At 29.8% G+C, this 20,223-nt stretch overlaps 2 protein-coding genes across 10 annotated transcripts; one reads left to right on the plus strand and one right to left on the minus strand.

The window, feature by feature from the left end:
• The first annotated feature begins 3,463 nt into the window (after positions 1-3,463).
• On the plus strand, positions 3,464-8,465 carry LOC101492743 (uncharacterized). 9 transcript variants are annotated; one of them, XM_027330617.2, is made up of 6 exons: positions 3,464-3,764; positions 5,158-5,287; positions 6,695-6,814; positions 7,167-7,379; positions 7,971-8,102; positions 8,238-8,465. In XM_027330617.2, exons 3-6 carry the CDS (start codon positions 6,758-6,760, stop codon positions 8,325-8,327), a joined length of 492 nt encoding a protein of 163 aa, XP_027186418.1. In that variant the 5' UTR covers positions 3,464-3,764; positions 5,158-5,287; positions 6,695-6,757; the 3' UTR covers positions 8,328-8,465. The 9 variants fall into 9 exon arrangements, with proteins under 9 accessions (XP_027186418.1, XP_027186419.1, XP_027186417.1 ...); XM_027330618.2 differs by having other exon boundaries at positions 5,158-5,251; positions 6,678-6,814; XM_027330616.2 differs by having other exon boundaries at positions 5,158-5,251.
• Positions 8,466-12,147: 3,682 nt separating this feature from the next.
• LOC101492410 (multifunctional methyltransferase subunit TRM112 homolog A-like) lies at positions 12,148-14,006 on the minus strand. The gene is made up of 2 exons (XM_004514657.4): positions 13,844-14,006; positions 12,148-12,752 (listed from the first exon to the last, which is right to left on the minus strand). The coding sequence occupies exon 2, from the start codon at positions 12,711-12,713 to the stop codon at positions 12,345-12,347; it is 369 nt and encodes a 122-aa protein (XP_004514714.1). The 5' UTR covers positions 12,714-12,752; positions 13,844-14,006; the 3' UTR covers positions 12,148-12,344.
• Between the last annotated feature and the right edge of the window lie 6,217 nt (positions 14,007-20,223).

The following is a 20,223-nucleotide window of genomic DNA, read 5'->3' on the forward strand; positions in this document are numbered from 1 at the left end:
AATGCAGAATAATGCAGAACAAGCAGCACATCAAAATGCAGAACCAATAATGCAGTTAAAATCAAGTTTTATACCTATAATAAGGTGAAACGTACGATTCTGGATCAGCTTTGTTATGCCATATGCAAACAAGAGCATGGCAACACGGAATACCGGTCAAATCCCACTTACGACAAGCACAAGTTTTTGTGTGTAGATTTACCGTATAAGTATCTACACCATTTGTGACACTAAACAAGTTAAAATCATCATCTCCATGCCAAGTTGCGAACCAACACCCAGCTGCTCTTTTTGCCTTTTCCAATATTTGTTGAATACTAGGACATATATTGCCTCTATATCGTAGCATGAGTTCTTTTTGTTTCACAATCCTTACTGTAATGTAATGTTTCAAACCTTCAAGTAATGTTATGATAGGCTTATCTCTATACTCCAATACAGCCATGTTGAAAGCCTCACACATGTTGTTTACTTGAAGGTCACATTGTGTATCAGTGCGAAATGCTGACCTAGTCCACATAGATGGTGGAAGTTGCATCATGTCTTTCCATGCATCTTCATTGATTGCCTTAATTTTTTGCATTGCTTTCTCCCAATCCTGGACCACAGTAGCTCTTGCTGCCAACCAAAGAAGCTCTTTCATATGTCCTCCAGGATACTTTTTTTTTTCCAATTCCCATACAAGTGTTTAACACATAATCGGTGTTCCACATGGGCCCCAATGTTGGCAATGGCCGGTACCAATCCCTGAAACATATTATTTACAAACAAATTCATTAAAAACAGATTGCTTAAACAGATTGCTTAAAAACAGATTATTCAGCATAGACTTCAGCACACATACCTTTTGTTGATCTGAAATGAATGCATATTGCTTTTGCTGAACATTGTTGAGGTCCTCCAGTAAAAGATCCAGAAACCATTGCCATGAGTCTTTTGTTTCTGCTTCAACAACTGCATATGCAATGGGAATCATTTGATTATTCCCATCTTTACCTACTGCGGCTATTAATTGACCGCCATATTCTCCCTTCAAGAAACAAGCATCCAACCCAATTAAAGGCCTGCATGTATTAGCAAATGCAGCCTTACAAGCCTCCAAACATACATATATTCTCTCAAATACTGGTCCAATGTCAGACATACCACACTTAATAATAACCGTAGAGTTTGGATTTGATCTCCTAAGTTCATCAGCATATTCTCTCAAATGTGCATATTGCTCCCTTTGAGCACCTTGAATCATTTCTATGGCTCTTACTTTGGCTCTATATGCTTGGTATTTAGACAACTTCACACCCCATTTATCAAGCGCCTCAACAATCAATCCATTGGGTTTCATTTCAGGTGTATGTCTCAACATAGGAACGAATTTCTTGGCAAGCCATTCAGTCTTAGCTTGTTTATTTTTTGCCCTCCTATTACATGTATGATCCTCTGTGAAACTCACTAATTGCCAATATTCATTTGAAGTCCTCTTACTGATCCTCATGTAAAATGGACATTCTGGCTCACACCTAACAATAATTCTCTTTCCATCATTCTTTTTGAAATACAAGTTTTTCTTAGTCTCCATTGCAAAATCTTTAACAGCATTCTTAACCTGCTCTTTTGTATTGAACTTTAGGCCCAACTCAAACCTTACTTCATCACCATTTTCAGGTTGGTTAAACTTAGGAAATTTCGTAACATTCTCTTCATCAACTTCACTTCCTGGTGGAGTATCCAAATCATCAGAATTCACATCATTTTCTTCAAAATCAGTTGCAAAACTAGGCCCTGGGTTTCCTCTTGGGTTTTCATGTCTTTCAAATGAATTTTCATCACCAACATTAACAAAGATCTCAGTTGGTATTTCAGAAATCCAGTCCCAATCCTCATCGTCATATAACTCACCCATATCATCATCGTCATCATCTGAGTTAGCAACATAATCTTCATCTTCTTCACTCAGATAATCTTCACCATGGACTGCTTCAGATTCAGGTTCAACAGGTTCAGATTGTGGTTGATCTGGTTCAGTTTGAACTGGTTCAGATTCTGATTTATCTTCTTCAGTTTGAACTGCTTCAGATTCAGGTTGAACAGCTTCAGATTCAAGTTGAACAGCTTCAGGTTCAGGTTGATCTGGTTGAAGTGGTTCAGAATCTGGTTGATCTGGTTCAGTTTCAGGATTATCTATACAGTGTTCCACAAAGACGTCAATTACGTTGAACCCTTTGACATCTTCAGCAAACTTTAATACATCCTCGTCATTGTTGAGAGGTCTAAGTCCACGTGTAAATGAGTACTTCGGATGCTGGTACCACAAACGTTTAAAACTCATATATCCTAAACTTTTGACCATTTTAGTAATTTGCATGTGAGACATTAAGTCTACATCCCAAGACCAATTCATCTCATCCACTTGGGCACAAACGTACATCTTCACTGGGTGGTTTACAAAACTACCCCCATGGTTAATTCTTAACCTAACTCTGTGGACTGAAGTTGGCCTACACAAAACAAACCATTGAATAAATCAGTCATAAAGGCATGGACCACATTATTAAAAACACATGGACCACATTATTAAAAACGCATAAAGGCATTGAGTTCTATTAACAGTGTAGAGAAAAACTTTTGGCCATAAAATCAAAGTACAAATACATAGTTTAATAATGTTAATAATAAAACAAAGCGAAAACCCTAAAATAACATACCTAACACAAAACTTTGTATCTTTTTTCCTATCTGAAGATGGAGAGAACTCGAAATGACCTCCACTCGCCATTTTATCACTGATGAAAACGACAGATGAACAAACGATCCAGAAAGCGACTCAGTGATGAAAACGAGTCAGTGATGAAAACGATCCAGAAAATGAACGCGAACGCGAACGGTCCAGCGCACACGAACGCGAACACAACGATTGAAAACGCACACGAACGCGAACGATCCAGCGCACACAAACGAATCAGTGATGAAAAATCAGTGATGAAAACGAATCAGTGATGAAAATGATTGAACAAAGGATTCATGATTTTAGGGTTCATAATGATTTTAGGGTTCATGATTTTAGGGTTCAGAATGATTTTAGGGTTCATGATTTTAGGGTTCAGAATGATTTTAGGGTTCATGAGTGAATCCTTTTGATTTTGATTTGTTTAGGATTTTTTATTTTAGGTGTTTTTTCTTTTAATTTAATTTTAACAAATAAATTTTATTTGTAATAATGATTTTTAACAATTATAATAATGATTTTTAAAAATAGAAATTATATTTTTTAATCAGAAATAATATAATAATAAGTTTATTCCACGTATGTGTCTGCCACGTCAGCTTTTTATTGACACGTCATTAAAAAAATGAAAACTCATCATGATTTGGACTCAAATTCTGTTTGGGGACTAAAACTGGGGAGAAACAAAATGAGGGGACTACTTTCAATTTTCACCTATAATAGGGGGACCAAAAGTGCAATTAAACCAAATTAGAAAAATGTTCGAACTATGCCTTCACCTTCACCTTCGTGAACCAACTTCCTAAAACACCTTCACGTTCAACTTCGTATGCCCTAAATTTTGCTTTCACTCCCTCCTTCATTGGCGAACTCTTGCTTTCACTCCCTCCTTCATAGGCGAACTCTTCAGCGTCGAAGACGACGAGTCTACATTTTTCTGCTTCCGCACTAGCGACGATTTTCTTTGTGTTCCCCTTCCATCTGTCGAGAAGCGTTGTCGTTGATTTCTTATTTCTCTCAAACAAGTTTGTTCATTTCTCTGGTAATTTTATGATAATTCTTGTTTCTTATTTAGCAATTTTAGCAGTTTGAGTTTGCTGATTTTGCTATTGATTTTGTTATGGATTTTGCTAATTTTGTTAACGACTTTGTTGTATGATTTTTCCTTATAAACGTTTTATTCCCAAATCTATGAAAATTGGAGTCATATCCTTGCTTTTTTCAGTTCTTTCAATCTGCAGCTATACATTCAAATATGTTTTGGTTGAGAAAACAACTCTAATTTTTGGATTTTATATTGATGTTAGGTTTTTGTTCTCTTTCAAGTTTTTATTATTCATTGAGAATGTGTTAGACATGAGATTTCTATTATGTAGTTAGAATGACTTTGCTGATTTTGCTAAAAACATTTAAGCAATGTTTTAGTTTATTGAAGTCCCTAAAAGTATGTAAGTTAACTTTGTTGATTTTCGTCATGTATTGCATTGTTAATTGATTGATTATGTAGTTGTCATTTCTAATGGTTTGACAATGTATTAGATCGAGTGAATTTTGTTTTGATTTTATATTTATTATTATAAGCTATAAGATAAATTTTTTCAAAGTAACTAGCTAGAACTTGATTCCCCTGAAACTTGCACTGGTGTTATTCCCTTCATCTGTTATTCTCTTTTTCTCTCTTTAGAGTTCTTATTACTTATTTGTTGGTATTTGGTGTTGTCTTGTATTGGTGTTATTAAAAGGCTGAAGAGTGTTTAGTGCTGGTGTTGTCTCTTCATCTTATTACTTGTTTGATGTTGTCTGTGTTTAGTGTTATTATTACTTGTTTGGTGATGTCTTTTCATTTGTTATTCTAACTTGCACTGGTGTTTGGTGATGTCTTGTATTGGTCTTATTATGTATTCTCTCTTTCTTTTTCTCTATTTAGTATTCTTATTACATAAGTTGTTATGACTTTAGTTTGAGATATTAATTTATGAGTTGTATATGACCTCTCTAAGAACATTGAATTTAAGTTTAATTAAGTGATAGTTTTGATTTAATGAATTTCTCCTTATTCACACTATTCTTATATTCTTTTATTATTTAGATCTGGTGGTTGTTTGTGCAATTGAAACTTTAATTTTTTGGATCTGCATTTTTCTAGTTTATTATCATAATAATATTTGATAGTAAGGTTTCTGGGTATTTTATAATCAATTAGCGTTTTAGTTACTTAACAAATTGTTGTTTAATCTATTCATGTGGATAACATATAAAACCTTACTCTATAAGTTCTCATGAATTAAGTTGTTTTTAGTTTTCTTTTTCTCTATTATTTTGGGATTTCATGTATTTACACACACATCACATTATAGTTTAATTTGTTATAGGACCAACATGGTGTATATATTATTTTTTATTTTTTGTGTATTCATTTTTTTTTTATTCTGCAGAGCCTTAATATTTTGTTGGTGATTGTAGAGTGAGCAAGGTTTCACTTATTTAGATTTCTATGTGCCTTGGTGCAACTGCTGCAAGAGCTTTCAAGTATGTCCTTTAGAGCATTTTACTTTCTTTTGAAGGGTAAAATATTTTCCATTATATCTATTGTCAAAATATGTTTTTGTTTAATATCCCTCAAGTATAGGGATTCAATTGAAAAGGAGTACTAGTAGAGACTTATTTATATATGAGTACTAGTAGGGATTTAGTTATATATGAGTACTAATAGAAATTTAGTTATATATGAGTACTAATAGGGATTTAGTTATATACAAGTACTCTAGTTTCATTTGAAAACTATAGCCTTCTAAACTTTGCCTTCTTACATAGCTTGGTACATGTATCCTACATTGTAAATTTGAGTTTTACTAGCAATTTGACCATGATATTTTCTATACAACTTGTGTTAAGTATTTAAATATGTTATAACAACAAATAAATTTATTCTAACTAAGATTAACATGTTTGATACTCAATAACTCTTAGTCAGCTTTTTGGTAGTATTAATATCACGTAGTTTCATGGAACCTACCTAACACTCCTACTTTATTTCACCTCCAATTGATTCTTTGTGTACCAATGTTGCTAAAACAAGTATTTAAAGTATGTTTCTGCATACTCACTGATCATAGCATTTGGGCACATTACAACCTGAATAAAAATCTTTTGATCATTATGTGCATATGTTTCAAATATAGATTATAGAGGCTTGTCAAGCCTATGGTAGTGCTAGCTTTCATGATGTGGTTTGAGTGTAAACAGTAGCACAAACACTTTGAGTGTAAACACTTCGAGAGAATTTTATATCATAGAAGGACTCTATCACTTATGATGCATTCTTTAGTTAACTTGTCCTCTTGTTTGCCTTGGTTGTGATAAAAACAACTATTCATGATTGCCTGAAGCTAGAAATATTTTTTTTTTCTTTTCTCTCACCACTTTGCATTTATAAGAATATTTGGAATCGCATGTGTTGCTTTGCTCGGAGTGCAAAAGTTTAAGTGTGGGAGAATTTGATCATAGCAATTGGATACATATTTCTAGCTTTTTAGTTTTGTATTTTAAAAGCTCTTTATAGCTTAGAATAATATTTTTAGCTTATTTCTAAACTTTGGGTCGAATTTTAATTATAATTTTATTATTTGCATTTTGACCCTTGCTCGCTCTGTAGGTCATAACTTGAGGGATAATGTCCAATTACTTCAAATTAAAGTAAAATAAACAGACAACTATTTTCCTATGCTTGATGAGAATAATTATCAAGCATAAAATGAAATACAGATCGATGAGATAAAAACATCTCAGTTTTGTCTGGGTGTAGTACATTAGTAACAATAAAAAATTTTTAATCATTATATTTCTTATATTCGTATTTTAATATTTTCTATTTTGCTTAGTCAAAGAAAATATACCATTAGCATCTGACAACCCGAGGTTAATTTTTAATTAGTATGATAATTTCTTGATGGAGATTAATGTGGAACGTAGTGTGAATGCTCTGGCAGCTGGAAGGATTGCAGGCATTGATCCTTTAGAACAGATAAACTGAAGATGCATTTGCATTGTCAAATGTGTAGCGATCGACAATGGTGGTTGTGCCCTGTGCAGGTAATGCCCTATTATTTCATGTCGTTAACGACACATTTTTTATGCTATAGTTTGTGACATATATTTGGACTTGATTCTTGTATTGTTTCTTTACTAATGTTTGATATCATGTACATATGTCATGATTTCGTTAAATTATTTGGTCCTCGGACAATAATTATTTGTGATCAGGTATTTCTTTATTTGTATTATTATATACTGCCAAGCCTAAATTTGGTCCTCGGTTATCAATCTACAATTGATTAGCATACTACAAAAGATGCATGCTATACTATGCATTTGAAATCTTAATTATAGTTATGGTTGTTTTACAAAAGCGTTTTTTAATTTATTCTTTTTGGTTTGGGTTTAGGGGACTATTTTGGGCAGTGATGCTCTTATTTTACAACTTTGTCATGTCAAGACTGATGGTAAAGTACAAAAGATAGTTGAGAAAGACAAGAGTTCAACAAAGTTGCTTGTGAAATTTTTTACTTTTGAGGCAACATATAAGGATCTGAGACAATCGTTTAGCCCGTTTAGCCATGTAAATACTATTAAAAGTGATAATTTGGTCCAACTGTTGGTAAATATTCATTATTTCTCTTGTTCAAATTATGACTGATGTATCATGTATTTGTTACCTGTGATGACAACACATTCTGAGGAATTTTTACCAACCTTCAATAGTGATCTTAAACATGTGTGGTTGATGCATCAAATAAAGATTAGAATTATAGTTGAGTTGAATGAATCAAAATGAAAAGAAAATTATGACAGTTTATTAATCAATAACCTACTGTAAAGCTTTTAGACTTCAACAACCACCATTTCTGTACCCACTTGGTAGAAACATGCGTGGTTGTTTCGTTACTATATTTAGAGTTCTATTGTACAATTACTTAGATATGAAGTCCAATTAATATGATTTACATCTTACATTGTGAAAATACGATACATACTAAATTAAGAGTTACACTTATTAAAATGGACCTGATGGCTCATTATGTTATTTTGAAATTAGGATAATCTATTTGTCAATCGGTTTTAGTTAAAATTCATCTTAATGTATTATCCTATTTTGCTCATTTCAGTAAGAATATGTACATTTAGTTGTTTGGTGCAAGTATTCAAATGTTTTCCTTTCACTCATGTTTGATGGCTCTAAACCGTGCAGATTGAAAGCTTAAGGTTGCCAATGAAGTTTGGAAATCATAGAGGTTTTGCTTTTGTGGAGTATGTTACTCAACAGGAGGCACAAAATGATCTTACAGCACTTTCAAGCACCCAGTTATATGGTAGACATTTGGTAAGTGAACCTAAGTTATGGATTTTTGAAATTTTATTTAGGCAATCCTTTAATTTCCTCAATTTTTAGATGGTGTCAATAATTTCTATTTACACTGCAATATATTTGAGAAACAATGGTCCTTACTATTTTCAGGTGATAGAGAGAGCGAAAGAAGGTGAGAGTTTGGAGAAACTACTGGCTCGAATTGTTGCTCAATTCAATTCGATTCGATTATGTCTATAATTACATTAGTGTTCTGGTTCTACTTATTTTTTATGACAATGCTACGATTCAATTGATATTTAATTGATTTATTAATTGCTATAACGAAGAAAGTATGAAATTTAGTTAAATTTTGAATATGACTTGTTATATTTCTCATTTTTTTCTCTTCATTTCTCAATTTTTTTTTTTCACTCTAAAGATTTTCTCTACTTTTTTTTTAATATTATTCTCTCCTACTTCTCTCTAATTCTTTCTTTGCTAAACTTTTATTTCTTTTTTCCTTGATATACTTGTTAAGTTTTCAATTTGTTTTCTTATATTAAAATAATAACATTAATGTATTTGTATTTGTTCCAATTATAACACATCGTTTGGTGATGGCTAAGAGCCTAACAGCAATAGTTGATGAATGCCAAAGACCCTTACAAATGTTAAAAAAAAAAGAAAAAAAAAATTGTAACTATCTTTCTAATTGGCAGAAGTAAGCCTGCCACAAACCTATCAATAATATTGAATTACCGACAGTTTTAGGCAATTAGTGAAGGCTTTTGTCTGTTAGTAAATTTAATTTTTCTGGTTGCTCTAGTAGTAATATGAATTAGAAAATATATTTTAATATTATGTAAAGTCCTTGTTGTTATCAATTTTAAAAAAGAAAAAAATCCTTATATTTGGGTACTTTATTTTCAATTAACTAGTATATTGAGTATTTAAATAGAATACTCCCTCCTCCTAAAATAATTATTAAATTTAACTATTTCATACAAATTAAAAAAATATGATAAATAAAAAAAAAAGTTATCAAACTATTCTTATAAATTATTAGTTATCATAATGACAAAAAGAAGAGATAATAAATTAGAAGTGATACAAATAATATTAATTATATAATAGATTGAATTAGTAAGAAGAAATTAAAGTTGAATTAAAATAAATAAATAAAAACGACAATTATTTTGGAACAACTTTTTTAACAAATGCCTTATAAGACAGATGGAGTAGTTTATTTAAAAATATAATGATGTCTCGAGAGCAATAACTAATTTGTTGGACTCAAATGATTAATAAATTTCAATTAACTACAGATCATTTGAAAAAATCTGAATTTAAATCATAACTGAAATAATCATCAATCAAATTTTATTTACCTTTGAAACAAATTTCAAACTATCAAAACACCTTAAATTAAAAAGAATAAAAAAAAAAAAAGAGTAGTAAAATAATACATGTGAAATGAGTATTTTACGTGAAAAGATATCACTATGAAAATATATTATTAATTAAAATAATACATTAAAAAAATATTATAAAATTGAATATTCGATATAAAATAAAATTATTTTCTATATTAGTATGGGTAAATATTCAATTAAGTAACACATTAATTTAAATTTTTAAATGTGAAATTTATAGTTAATTTAATGTAATTCGAACGTAAACTCAAATACAATATATTCAAATATATCCTTTTCAAATATATAACATATGCTCTCAAAACATTTATTAAACATTTATTGTGACACTATTCAAAATATGAATTCTTAATAATTTCAACGAATATTTCTTGTAATAAAAATAAACTAAATGAATAATTTTTTAAATGCTTTCAAATACAACACATTCAACTCGATTATTATATTATAAATAGAATCTTTAAAATAAATTAAATTTCATAATATAAACAAAAATTCGCGGGTACATTCATGATGTTTAACAATTAAAAAAAGTTACCACATTACATTTTGTGTTATAAATGAAATCATATTTGATTTTTTGTGATGAAACAAATATAAAGAAAATAAAGTAACGAGAAACGATATTACATGATGCAACATTTGAATTTGTCAAAATTAATTCTATACAACATTATTAAAGGTATAAGTATATGTATATTTGTTTGAGATTTAAAAAAAAATTTATAATAACATTGTCAAAAAAAAAAGTTTTAAAAATGAAATTTCAAATAAAAAATTAGTTTAAATAATTTATCTTAAAATATTATGTTAAGTATTTTATTTGTTTGCTACAATATATTTTCGATAATAAAATTTTAAAAAAAAATTAATTAACATAAAAACTATTTTAATAAAATTTTCATATAAATCATTTTTTAAAGATAATTTAAAAATATATATAATTTTATTATATTAAAATATTTAATAATGAATATCTGAATTATCAAATATTAAAATTACTTTTTTAATTGTTAACAAATAAATTTGAAATAACTTTTACTATTTCAAAATAAATTCTCTTAAAATCATTTTTAAAATTATAAAATCAAAATTCCTTTTTAAGAATCCTAAGATTAGGGACCTTAGTAAAAATCTTACTAATTATACCTCATTTTATAGAGAATCTTTTTATTATATCACCAAAAAAAAAAATTCCGAGCCTCTCTCTACGTTAGATAATCCAAAACAATGAATATTGCTATATATATTTATATAATATTAAAAATACATCAATAATTCAAATTTTTACAATACATAAATTACCTCATATATACTTATAATTCTAGAAATCAATTGATAATCCAAATTTCAATTTCATTATAAAATAAAAATATATAAAATTATTATGGATTTCATATTCATAATATGGTTCCACCAAATCAAACTATAGTTCACGCAAAAGAAGACAAGATTCTAACGAAAAGACGAGAATAATAGGTATAAGAAGAAATTTGCTAAAAACATTGAAGCGAGGATACAAAACGTGTATTGGGTCAAAAGTTTGGTTCTTTTTATACGTTGGGCTCGAAAAATTGGGTCAATATTGAAATTTAGGGTAAAAACCCTAGAAAAATTTACCCTAACTCCACGCTCATACTCTTACTCCACATTTTATACAAACTATTAATTTTACTTTTATTTTAAAAAAATAATTACAATAACTTTTTTCTATCCCACTAAATTCAATTTGGATCCTGGAAAATTTTTAGAAAAAGATTTTCAGAATACATGTTTTAAAAAAGAAATTGAACTGTCTACCAAAAAATTTGAAAAAAATTTTGATTAAGTTTTCCAGCACACCAATCTTAGGGTTTACTACAACAGACTTGAGTACCGGAAAACTTGAAAAAATAAATTTACATTGTGTACCAAAATCTTTTTTCAAATTTTCCAATACACAGTTGAAATTTTTTGAAACACATGAATTCCAAAAAGCTTTTTTTAAAAGTTGTCTGGAACACTTTAATGGGGTAAAAAAAAATTGAAAAACAGAAAGATAAAATATAAGTGTGGGGAAAGTTTTCAAAAGCTATACTTTAAATTCGCAAATCCACTTGAGTTAACAATGATTTTATGCTTATGAATTTACAGTCTCATTATGAATTTACTAAATTTACGCATTAACAATGATTTTGATTACTTTGACTACGAGAGTTCCATCTATAAAACATACGACAACTTTATAAACTATGCTTCACATATCAACTAAAACATTATTTGCAAAAACATGATACAGCTCTAAAAGTTAGCCTGCATCTAATCTGCTTATCTCAGGTTGCAGAAAAGAACCAACAACGATCTCACTTTATACAAAAAAAAAAAAGACATTATCATATCTTTCATTGTTTTGATAACTAGTTAATTGGAATCAAGAGTCAGCACTTTACACATAAAACCTCAATATAAGCATCTAAACAAAGTTTTCCTCTATTCCCATGCTAGGTGATTTTTTATTAGGAAAATATATATCTGCTACTTATGGATTGTTAATTTTGGGGGAACACGACATGTTATGACATGCTATAGGAGCTCACAAATATAAAAGAAAACCCTTTGATGCTAGTGTTGCAGTTTAACGTAACATGCAGTTGGAGATAGTGAAATTATCAAACAATAATCAAATCAGTTAGCCAGAGCATACAACATTTGTCATAACATAATAAACAGAGTTTTATATAAACTCAAATTTCAGTTAAATTCTTTCCGTTACCAGCATTTTAACTACAGAGTGACAAAAAACATAATAACTCATGAGTGTTCTACAAAACAGGTGAAGGTGATAATAGGCTAATAACAAAATTCAAACCTCGTCCTCATGAAGAAGCATATTTGGAATGCCTTTACTGACAGGGAATCGTCGTCCTGTCTCAGGGCAAACAAGAGCACCTTCTTCAAGGTGGAGTTCCAAGAGTGCATGGTGAAACCTGTTCAAAAACTCATCTGAATCCAACATGGATGAGTCAGCCTCCTCAGGTAATTCAGTGTATCCCATGGATTGTGAAGCTTCAACAAAAGCCTTCCAATCAATCTTGACAAACATGTTCTTTAGAAAATCACCATTTATTTCCACATTCTTTTCCACCACTTTCCCTGCTTCAATGCGCAATGGAAACCCATTCACCACGCCCCTTATGTTTGATGACAGCATGTTGTGTGTTAGCAGTCTCATCTTTCCTAAGAGATCACAATCTCAAACCCACAAGTTCACCTACAATACATAACAAAACAAAAAATTTAATCAAGATGTAATTAAGTTCTTGTTGAGTTTTAGTTAATCCTTACATTAATAGTGATCGAACAGATAATATCCGCAAAAACAATTAAAAAAAATGACTTAATTGCACTTATGGTACTCAGGTATCAAGTTTATGCAAATGTAGTCCCTCAACTCCAATCGAATGAATCTGAGTCATCCATCTATTTACGTCTAATTTTTTTAGTTTTTAAGGGAAAGTGCACTGACCTCCCTTGAATCTAGTTTGGAAAAAATATTCACCTCCCCTATAGTCACTCAAAAAATTGCATCAAACATTTCTTTGCCGCACTTACATCTATTCTTTCCATTTACAATACGATACAATTAGAGATTTTGCTTTAATTTGTAAATGTACGACTATACATCTAATATTTGCAATTTTGAAAAGTATGATTATATTCTTAGTGGCTCAAGCGGAATCTGTATTCTAGTGTCTTTTTTATATTCGACAAATAGAGCTGTAATTGTTGCAGAAAAAAAAAATTATGCACAATTTTTTTAGTGACTACATGGAGGTAAATGCATTTTGAAAAGTAGATGGGTGTGAGTGTCATTATAGTGACTTTGAGGGAGATAAATGCAATTTCTCCTAATTTTTAACAAGAGTTGTCTTTGGCCGACTGAGCTATACTAAGATGTTCGGTCCCCTCGTCGAACTATAAAAATGAAACCTAGTTATCATTATATTTTTTTCTTGAAAAAACATTAATAATATATTCAATACAATCAAAATTCTTTAAAAAACCATTTGCAAGTCACGATTTCAAGAGTGCAAAACCCACATAAAAATCAATCTCAAATAAGAGAAAATATAAGTCAAATTTTTGAAAAAAAAAATCCTTCTCCTCCTTCACAAAATAAGCACGATGTTTGAAAAAAATCAACATAATAGCAGAACAATAATTCAATGAAACAACACACCAAAAAAAAAAACAATCAAAACAAAACTAAAATATTAAAAATAAAAATCAAAACTACCATTGAAACAACAAAAAGAAGAATAAATAAGAGAAAACACTTGGTAAGGATGAATAGAAACGAACCAGAACTAAACGAAGAGAAAGAAGGAAGGACGGTGCCGGGTGCCGGTTGCCGGTTGCCGGAAAACGCTGCCGGAAGGTGGAAGCTCGATGTGTGATGGCAAAGTGAGGATTGTTTTGGAGTTTTGGGTGAACGGGAAGATGGAATAGTAACAGACTATGGAAGTGAGCGTAAAAAACATAAACAAGAAACCTAGGGCCTTTTTACTTGGCCCATTTCCTGCGCACCCCCCCACTTTTACCTGCCACCCCCAACTATATGTAAAAGACCATATTACCCTTAATGTTAACTATAAAATCCTACAAAAAAAATAACTTTCTTTTTTTTTCCCATTTGTTCGAAACTCTGAAACATCCGATTCTCCCACCCTACCAAATATTCGAACCTTTGACACATTCGAAGTGAAAAAGTAAGTATTTCTCGAACCTTTCCTTGAATGTTAAACATTCGAAGCTTTGTTTTTCCAGATTTTTCCAAAACCTTCGAATATTTCGAAAAAATAATATATATAAATAGTAATAAATATAAATAATAATAAATATAAAAAAATAGTAATAAATATAAATAATAATAAATATAAAAAATAATATATATAAATAATGATAAATTTTTAAAAAAAAAATCAAAATTTCGAAACTTTGGCATTGATCTAAACTTTCGAAATTGCTGGAAAAAAACTTTCGGAACTTTCAGCTTCAAGCAATGTTTCGAAATGTGTTTTGGGTTTCGAAGGTTTCAGCATTAACCAAATCTTCGAATGTGTAATCCAAAATCATGCCTCGGAGCTTTCATCCTTAAGCAAAGTTCCGAAACTCTCAGGAAATGCACGTTTCGAAGCTTTCATACTTAAGCAAAGTTTCGAATGTTTTGTGATTTTTGTGAAAATTGCATTTCGAAAATTTGTATTTTTCACAAAAGGTTCGAATGTGTTGATGAAATCTAACCTCTGATTGTTTCGAAAGTTTGAAACTTTCGATTAATAGAATTTTTTTAAAAACTTTCGAATGTGGGGGTGAGAAAATAGTGTAATATATTTACTGATAAATTTTATATAAAATAAAAAGGGTAAATTGGTCAATAAAAAATTATGGGGGGGTGGCAGGTAAAAGTGGGGGGGTGCGCAGTACATTTCTCTTATAAAAAATAGAAAATGATAGTGAAAATATGTTTTTTTGGACTTCTAAAAACGGTTGTTTTTTAAGTAACCCAATTTTCAATAGAGAAGTCCCTTTTGGATTTTTTTTGTAATTGTTTTTTAAACAGAGAAGTTCTTTTTGAAAAAGAGACTTCTTACATCTAATTTTTTTAAAAAAAAAATTTAACTAAAATAAAATATATAATTTCATAAAAAACAACAACACAAATCTTATAAAAATTACGATAAAATTAATGTCGAATGTGCATTGTCGAGGTTTTCTCACACGTAAGCAATTTTGACGGTCCTTTTACATCACAAGTTTATTGTTCTTCATCTTCTTGCTCTTGAGGATATCAAGGAGAAAATGTTGTAGATGAATTATTTCCACGTTGAGTTCAGTTGGATATTTGATTTAACAAAATATATGCATTCCCAAAGTTTAGAATATGAAAGCTTTGTTGATACATGTTATTAAGTAATTGCGTAGCGGACTCAGGTGTATTAAAACGAATATTAAACGTTTTATATAATAATTCTTTTTCGCTTAATGCAAAGGATAGTCGACGGTTGTCTTCTCGTTGTGGTTGTTGGTTGTCCAAATTAAATTATGGACTATATCGGTTAACTGATCATACTCGAAAACATTATCCCAATATGACAGACAACTCTAATCAATCTAATATTATTTTTGTAAAATTTATGTTGTTTTTTTTTTTTATGAATGAATTTTAATGAATTATATATTTTTTTTTGTTAAGTTTAAAAAATAAATTGGATATAAGAAGTCCATACTCAAAAGGCTGACTTCTCTATTTTATTTTTAAAATGAAAGAAAAAAGAAAATCAAACCCAATATGAAGGGGTCATGAATAGATTGATATATAGTTTTTAAAATGGAATATATATGGTAAATTTTTTTACAAATTGAATATTTTTAAAAGAAACTTTCTAAAAGCATTTTCACTAAAAATATTTCTAAACACATGCCCAAAAATAGTTATTTTGTCCATTTTTATTTTCAAAGAGAGGAAATGAAAAATAAAAAATGTGGTGGCATTTTCATAATTATAATGAAGTGACTTTCTTTTCTTTTCTTTTCTTCTATTAATGTGTTATGTCCATTCCCTTCTCATTCTAGTTTGTTTTAAGATTTTGTACCTTGAAATTCTAATATTTATAGAAAACGATATCAAATTAAGGAAAAAAAAACATTTTAACTCACACCGAACAAACTATAAGATTTAATAATTTGAATCTAGAGCAATTTGTCTCAATAGATGCAATATTGACAACATTGATTAATATTATTGTATAAATTATGTATGTATTATGAAAATTGTTAAATATTAACAAATAATTCAACATTATAAAATCTTAATTTTGAGGGAATTGTTAAAATATCTGTAATGATTTTTAATTTTTCAAAAATAATCTTATTATCGAGATTGTGAGAATTGTCCTATTTTAGATAAGTTTCAAGATGTCTGAAACGTAGTTTCAAGCCATTATCAGAGATTTTTTTAAAATCTGAATCAAATCTTATTTTAGATTCTCAACTTATTGGTCAAAGATTTTCGTCAATTATAAATCTGAATCAAATTATACTTTGTATTTTCTTCAATTATAAATCTGAATCAAATCTTATTTCAGATTTTCTTCAATTATAAATTTAAATCAAATCTTATTTTATATTTTCTTCAATTACATAAATCTTCTTTCATACTTTGTGAAGTCGAGTATATTGTTATTATAAAATACTTTTGTTAACATCAAAACTCTAAGTATAAAATTAACTTGGTTCCAACAATCTCTCCTTTTTTGATGATGACAAAATTATATTTTTTATGACAACTTTTATTTTAAATACTTTGACTTCCCTTACTTAAGGCTCCTCATAAGTGTAAGTATTTTTTTAACGCATTATCAAACATCTTTCTCCCCGTTTTTCATAAATATAAAACATAAAATTTATCCTAAGTATGAAACTAAACTACTCTAAGGTTGACACAACATATGTAGGTAAAAAGATAAGGTTTAGGTTTTTCTTGATGAAGTCAAACCTATCTTTAGCTAGTGGTTTGGTGAATATGTCAGTCCATTGATGTTCTATATCTACAAATTAGATATTAACCACACCTTTTTAAACAAAGTCCCTATTGAAATTGTGTTTGATTTTTGTGTTTAACTATGGAATGAAGTATAGGATTTTTGGTTAGGCTAATGGCAGAAGTGTTGTCACAATAAATGAGAATGTTGGTTTTTAGAATTTTGTAGTCCTCTAGTTGATGTTTCATCTAAAGTAGTTGAGAGCTATAACTAGCTATTGAAATGTACTCAGTTTTTGTTGTTGACGTGACAATTGTGCTTTTTCTCTTACTTGACCAAGAGATTAAGTTGTCACCTAGAAAGTGCAGTTTCTACTTGTGCTTTTTCTCTCAAATTTATCTCCAGCATAATCATAATCACAATACCAACTTAGTTTGTACTCAAAAGATTTCTCGTAGAACAAAATAATGTTGGGTGTCTTTTAGTTATCTAAGGATTCTCTTGACAGAAGTTAAATGAGATTCCATAGGGTCAATTTGAAATATTGCAGATACACATACACTAAACATGATATCAAGTCTGCAAACAATAAGGTAAAGTAGGAATTCTATCATTCCTTTATAGGTTTTTTGGTCAACTTTTTGGCCTGATTCATTTTTTTCAAGTGAACAAGTAAGGTGCATTGGTGTAGTCATAGGTTTGCAATCACTAATCTTAAACTTCTTGAGAAACTCTTTTGTATATTTAGTTTGATGAATGTATATACCTTTTTTACGGTGTTGAATTTGTATCCCTAAGAAGAATTTAAGCTCCCATATCTTACTCATTTCAAATTCAAGCTGCATCAATTTAGAAAGTTCTTGGCAATGGGTGTCATTAGTAGATCCAAAAGTAATGTCATCAACATTAATTTGAATAATAAAAATGTCATCTCCTATTAATTTTCCAAAAAATGTATTATCTACTTGTCCTCTCTCAAAGTTATTTTTAAGCAAAAAGTTACTAAGTCTATCATATCATGCCCTAGGTGCTTGTTTTAGACCATACAAAGATTTCCTATGTTTAAAAACATGATTTGGAAATTCAAAACATTCAAAACCTAGGAGTTGTTTAACATAGACTTCTTCACTTATATAACCATTTAGAAAAGCACTTTTAACATCTATTTGAAATAATATAATATTATTTGCAGCAAAAAAAAGTAGTATACGAAAAGTTTCTAACTTGGCCACTAGAGCAAATGTTTCAGTATAATCAATGCCCTCTTGCTGACTATAGCCTTGTGCAACAATTCTTGCCTTGTATCTGACCATTTCACCTTTTTCATTTAGTTTGTTTCTAATAACCCACTTAGTTCTAATAATATTCTTCTTTGGTCTACTTGTTAGATCCGAAACATCGTTCCTTTTAAATTTATTTAACTCTTATTGCATTGCAAGAATCCATCAATCATCTGCCAATGCTTTATCAACATAGGTAGGCTAAATTGATGAAAGTAAGCCAAACAAAGTGGTATCTTTTAGTGTGATCTAGTCCTCAAAGGATCATTTACATGTCAAATGATTAGAGTTTTCAGGATTAGGTGAGTTGTACTTCCATCAAAATCTTCCTTCTGACTTATCTTGGCTATTTCATACTTGATTAGATTCATCCTCTGAAGATTTGTCATATTCTTGTGATTTGCTTGTATCCACCGATTTTTTAGGCTTTTTTGGTTTGTTTGCATCTGCTTCCTCTAGTTTTGGTAAACCCGGCACTATCATAGTCTAGCTTTGACTTTTCAAGGTCAAGTTGTTTGCCATCAAATTTAATATGTATGGATTTTTCCACAATCTGAGTTTTCCTATTAAAGACTCTATAAGCCTTAGGTATTTCAAAGTATCTAATGAAGGTACACTTTTGAGACTTAGAATCAAATTTACCAAGGTTATCTTTAGTGTTCAACTTATAATAAGTACAACCAAACTGTTTAAAGTAAGAGATGTTACGTTTTTTACCTTTCCATAATTCATATGGTTTTTTATTCAATATAGACCTAATTAAGACTCTATTTTGAATATAACATGCAGTGTTAATTGTTTCAGCCCAAAAGTGTTTTGCAATATTCGTCTCATTTAACATGGTTCTGGCCATTTATTGGAGTGATCTATTCTTTCTTTCAATAACTCTTTTTTGTTGGAGTGTTCTAGGAGAGGAGAAGTTGTGAGACATTAAATTTTCATCACAAAAACTGTCAAATAACTTGTTTTCAAATTCTCCTCCATAGTTAATTCTAATTGTTACCATCTTAAGACCATTTTCATTCATTAGTTCTTAGGGGTAAAATAATTATTTGTTTCTTTTCCCTTTTGAAAAGATTCACACATAATTTCAGTTTTGTAACTAAGCTTAGGTAGACCTCTGACTAATCGAAGTTTATTCAGTTTTGAAATTAATCTAAGGTTTGCATGACCTAATGTTTTGTGCCAAATTAGTTTCTTTTCATTTACTGACATAAGACACTTAACCTCTTTTTTCTCTAGACTAAACAGATTTATCTTATAAATGTTGTTTTGCCTTTGACCTGTAAAGAGTAGAAATCCATCCTTCTAACTAATTGCCTTACATGTTTTTTTGATTAAATATAATATCACAATTATTATCACTTAACTAACTAATACCTAATAAACTATACTTAAGACCTTTTACAAATAAGACATCTTTAATAGAAGGAGAAGTACCATTACCAATTTTACCTTGACCAATGATCTGGCTTTTTTGCTTTCCTCCAAAAGACATTGTTCCTAAATGACAATGGTCTTAGGTCTCCACTTGCTTGGCCGACTTCTTAGTATCTTCTTCACATGATCGGCAATGGTATAACTCTTCTCAAGTATATTTAATCTTGAGACAAGAGTCTGGAATCTGTAAAATATTGTGTCAATGTCTTCATCTTCCTCCATATAGAACAATACATACTTTTTGACTAGGAGGTTGACCTTTGCTTCTTGAACTTGCTTCCTTCATAGGTTAGAATAAGACTGTCATAAATACTTTTTGCTATCTCCTTGTTGGTGCACTATCCAAACTCTTTGAAAGTGATTGCATTTATCTTGAATGTTTTGGACTTATGATGCACCTTGTACATCTTCTTCTTATCAACATCCATCTATTTCCTTTGAATCTCAATACCATCAGTATTACTTAGAGCAATATAAC

This window comes from Cicer arietinum, chromosome 4 (assembly GCF_000331145.2).
Source record: "Cicer arietinum cultivar CDC Frontier isolate Library 1 chromosome 4, Cicar.CDCFrontier_v2.0, whole genome shotgun sequence".
Lineage (NCBI taxonomy): Eukaryota > Viridiplantae > Streptophyta > Magnoliopsida > Fabales > Fabaceae > Cicer > Cicer arietinum.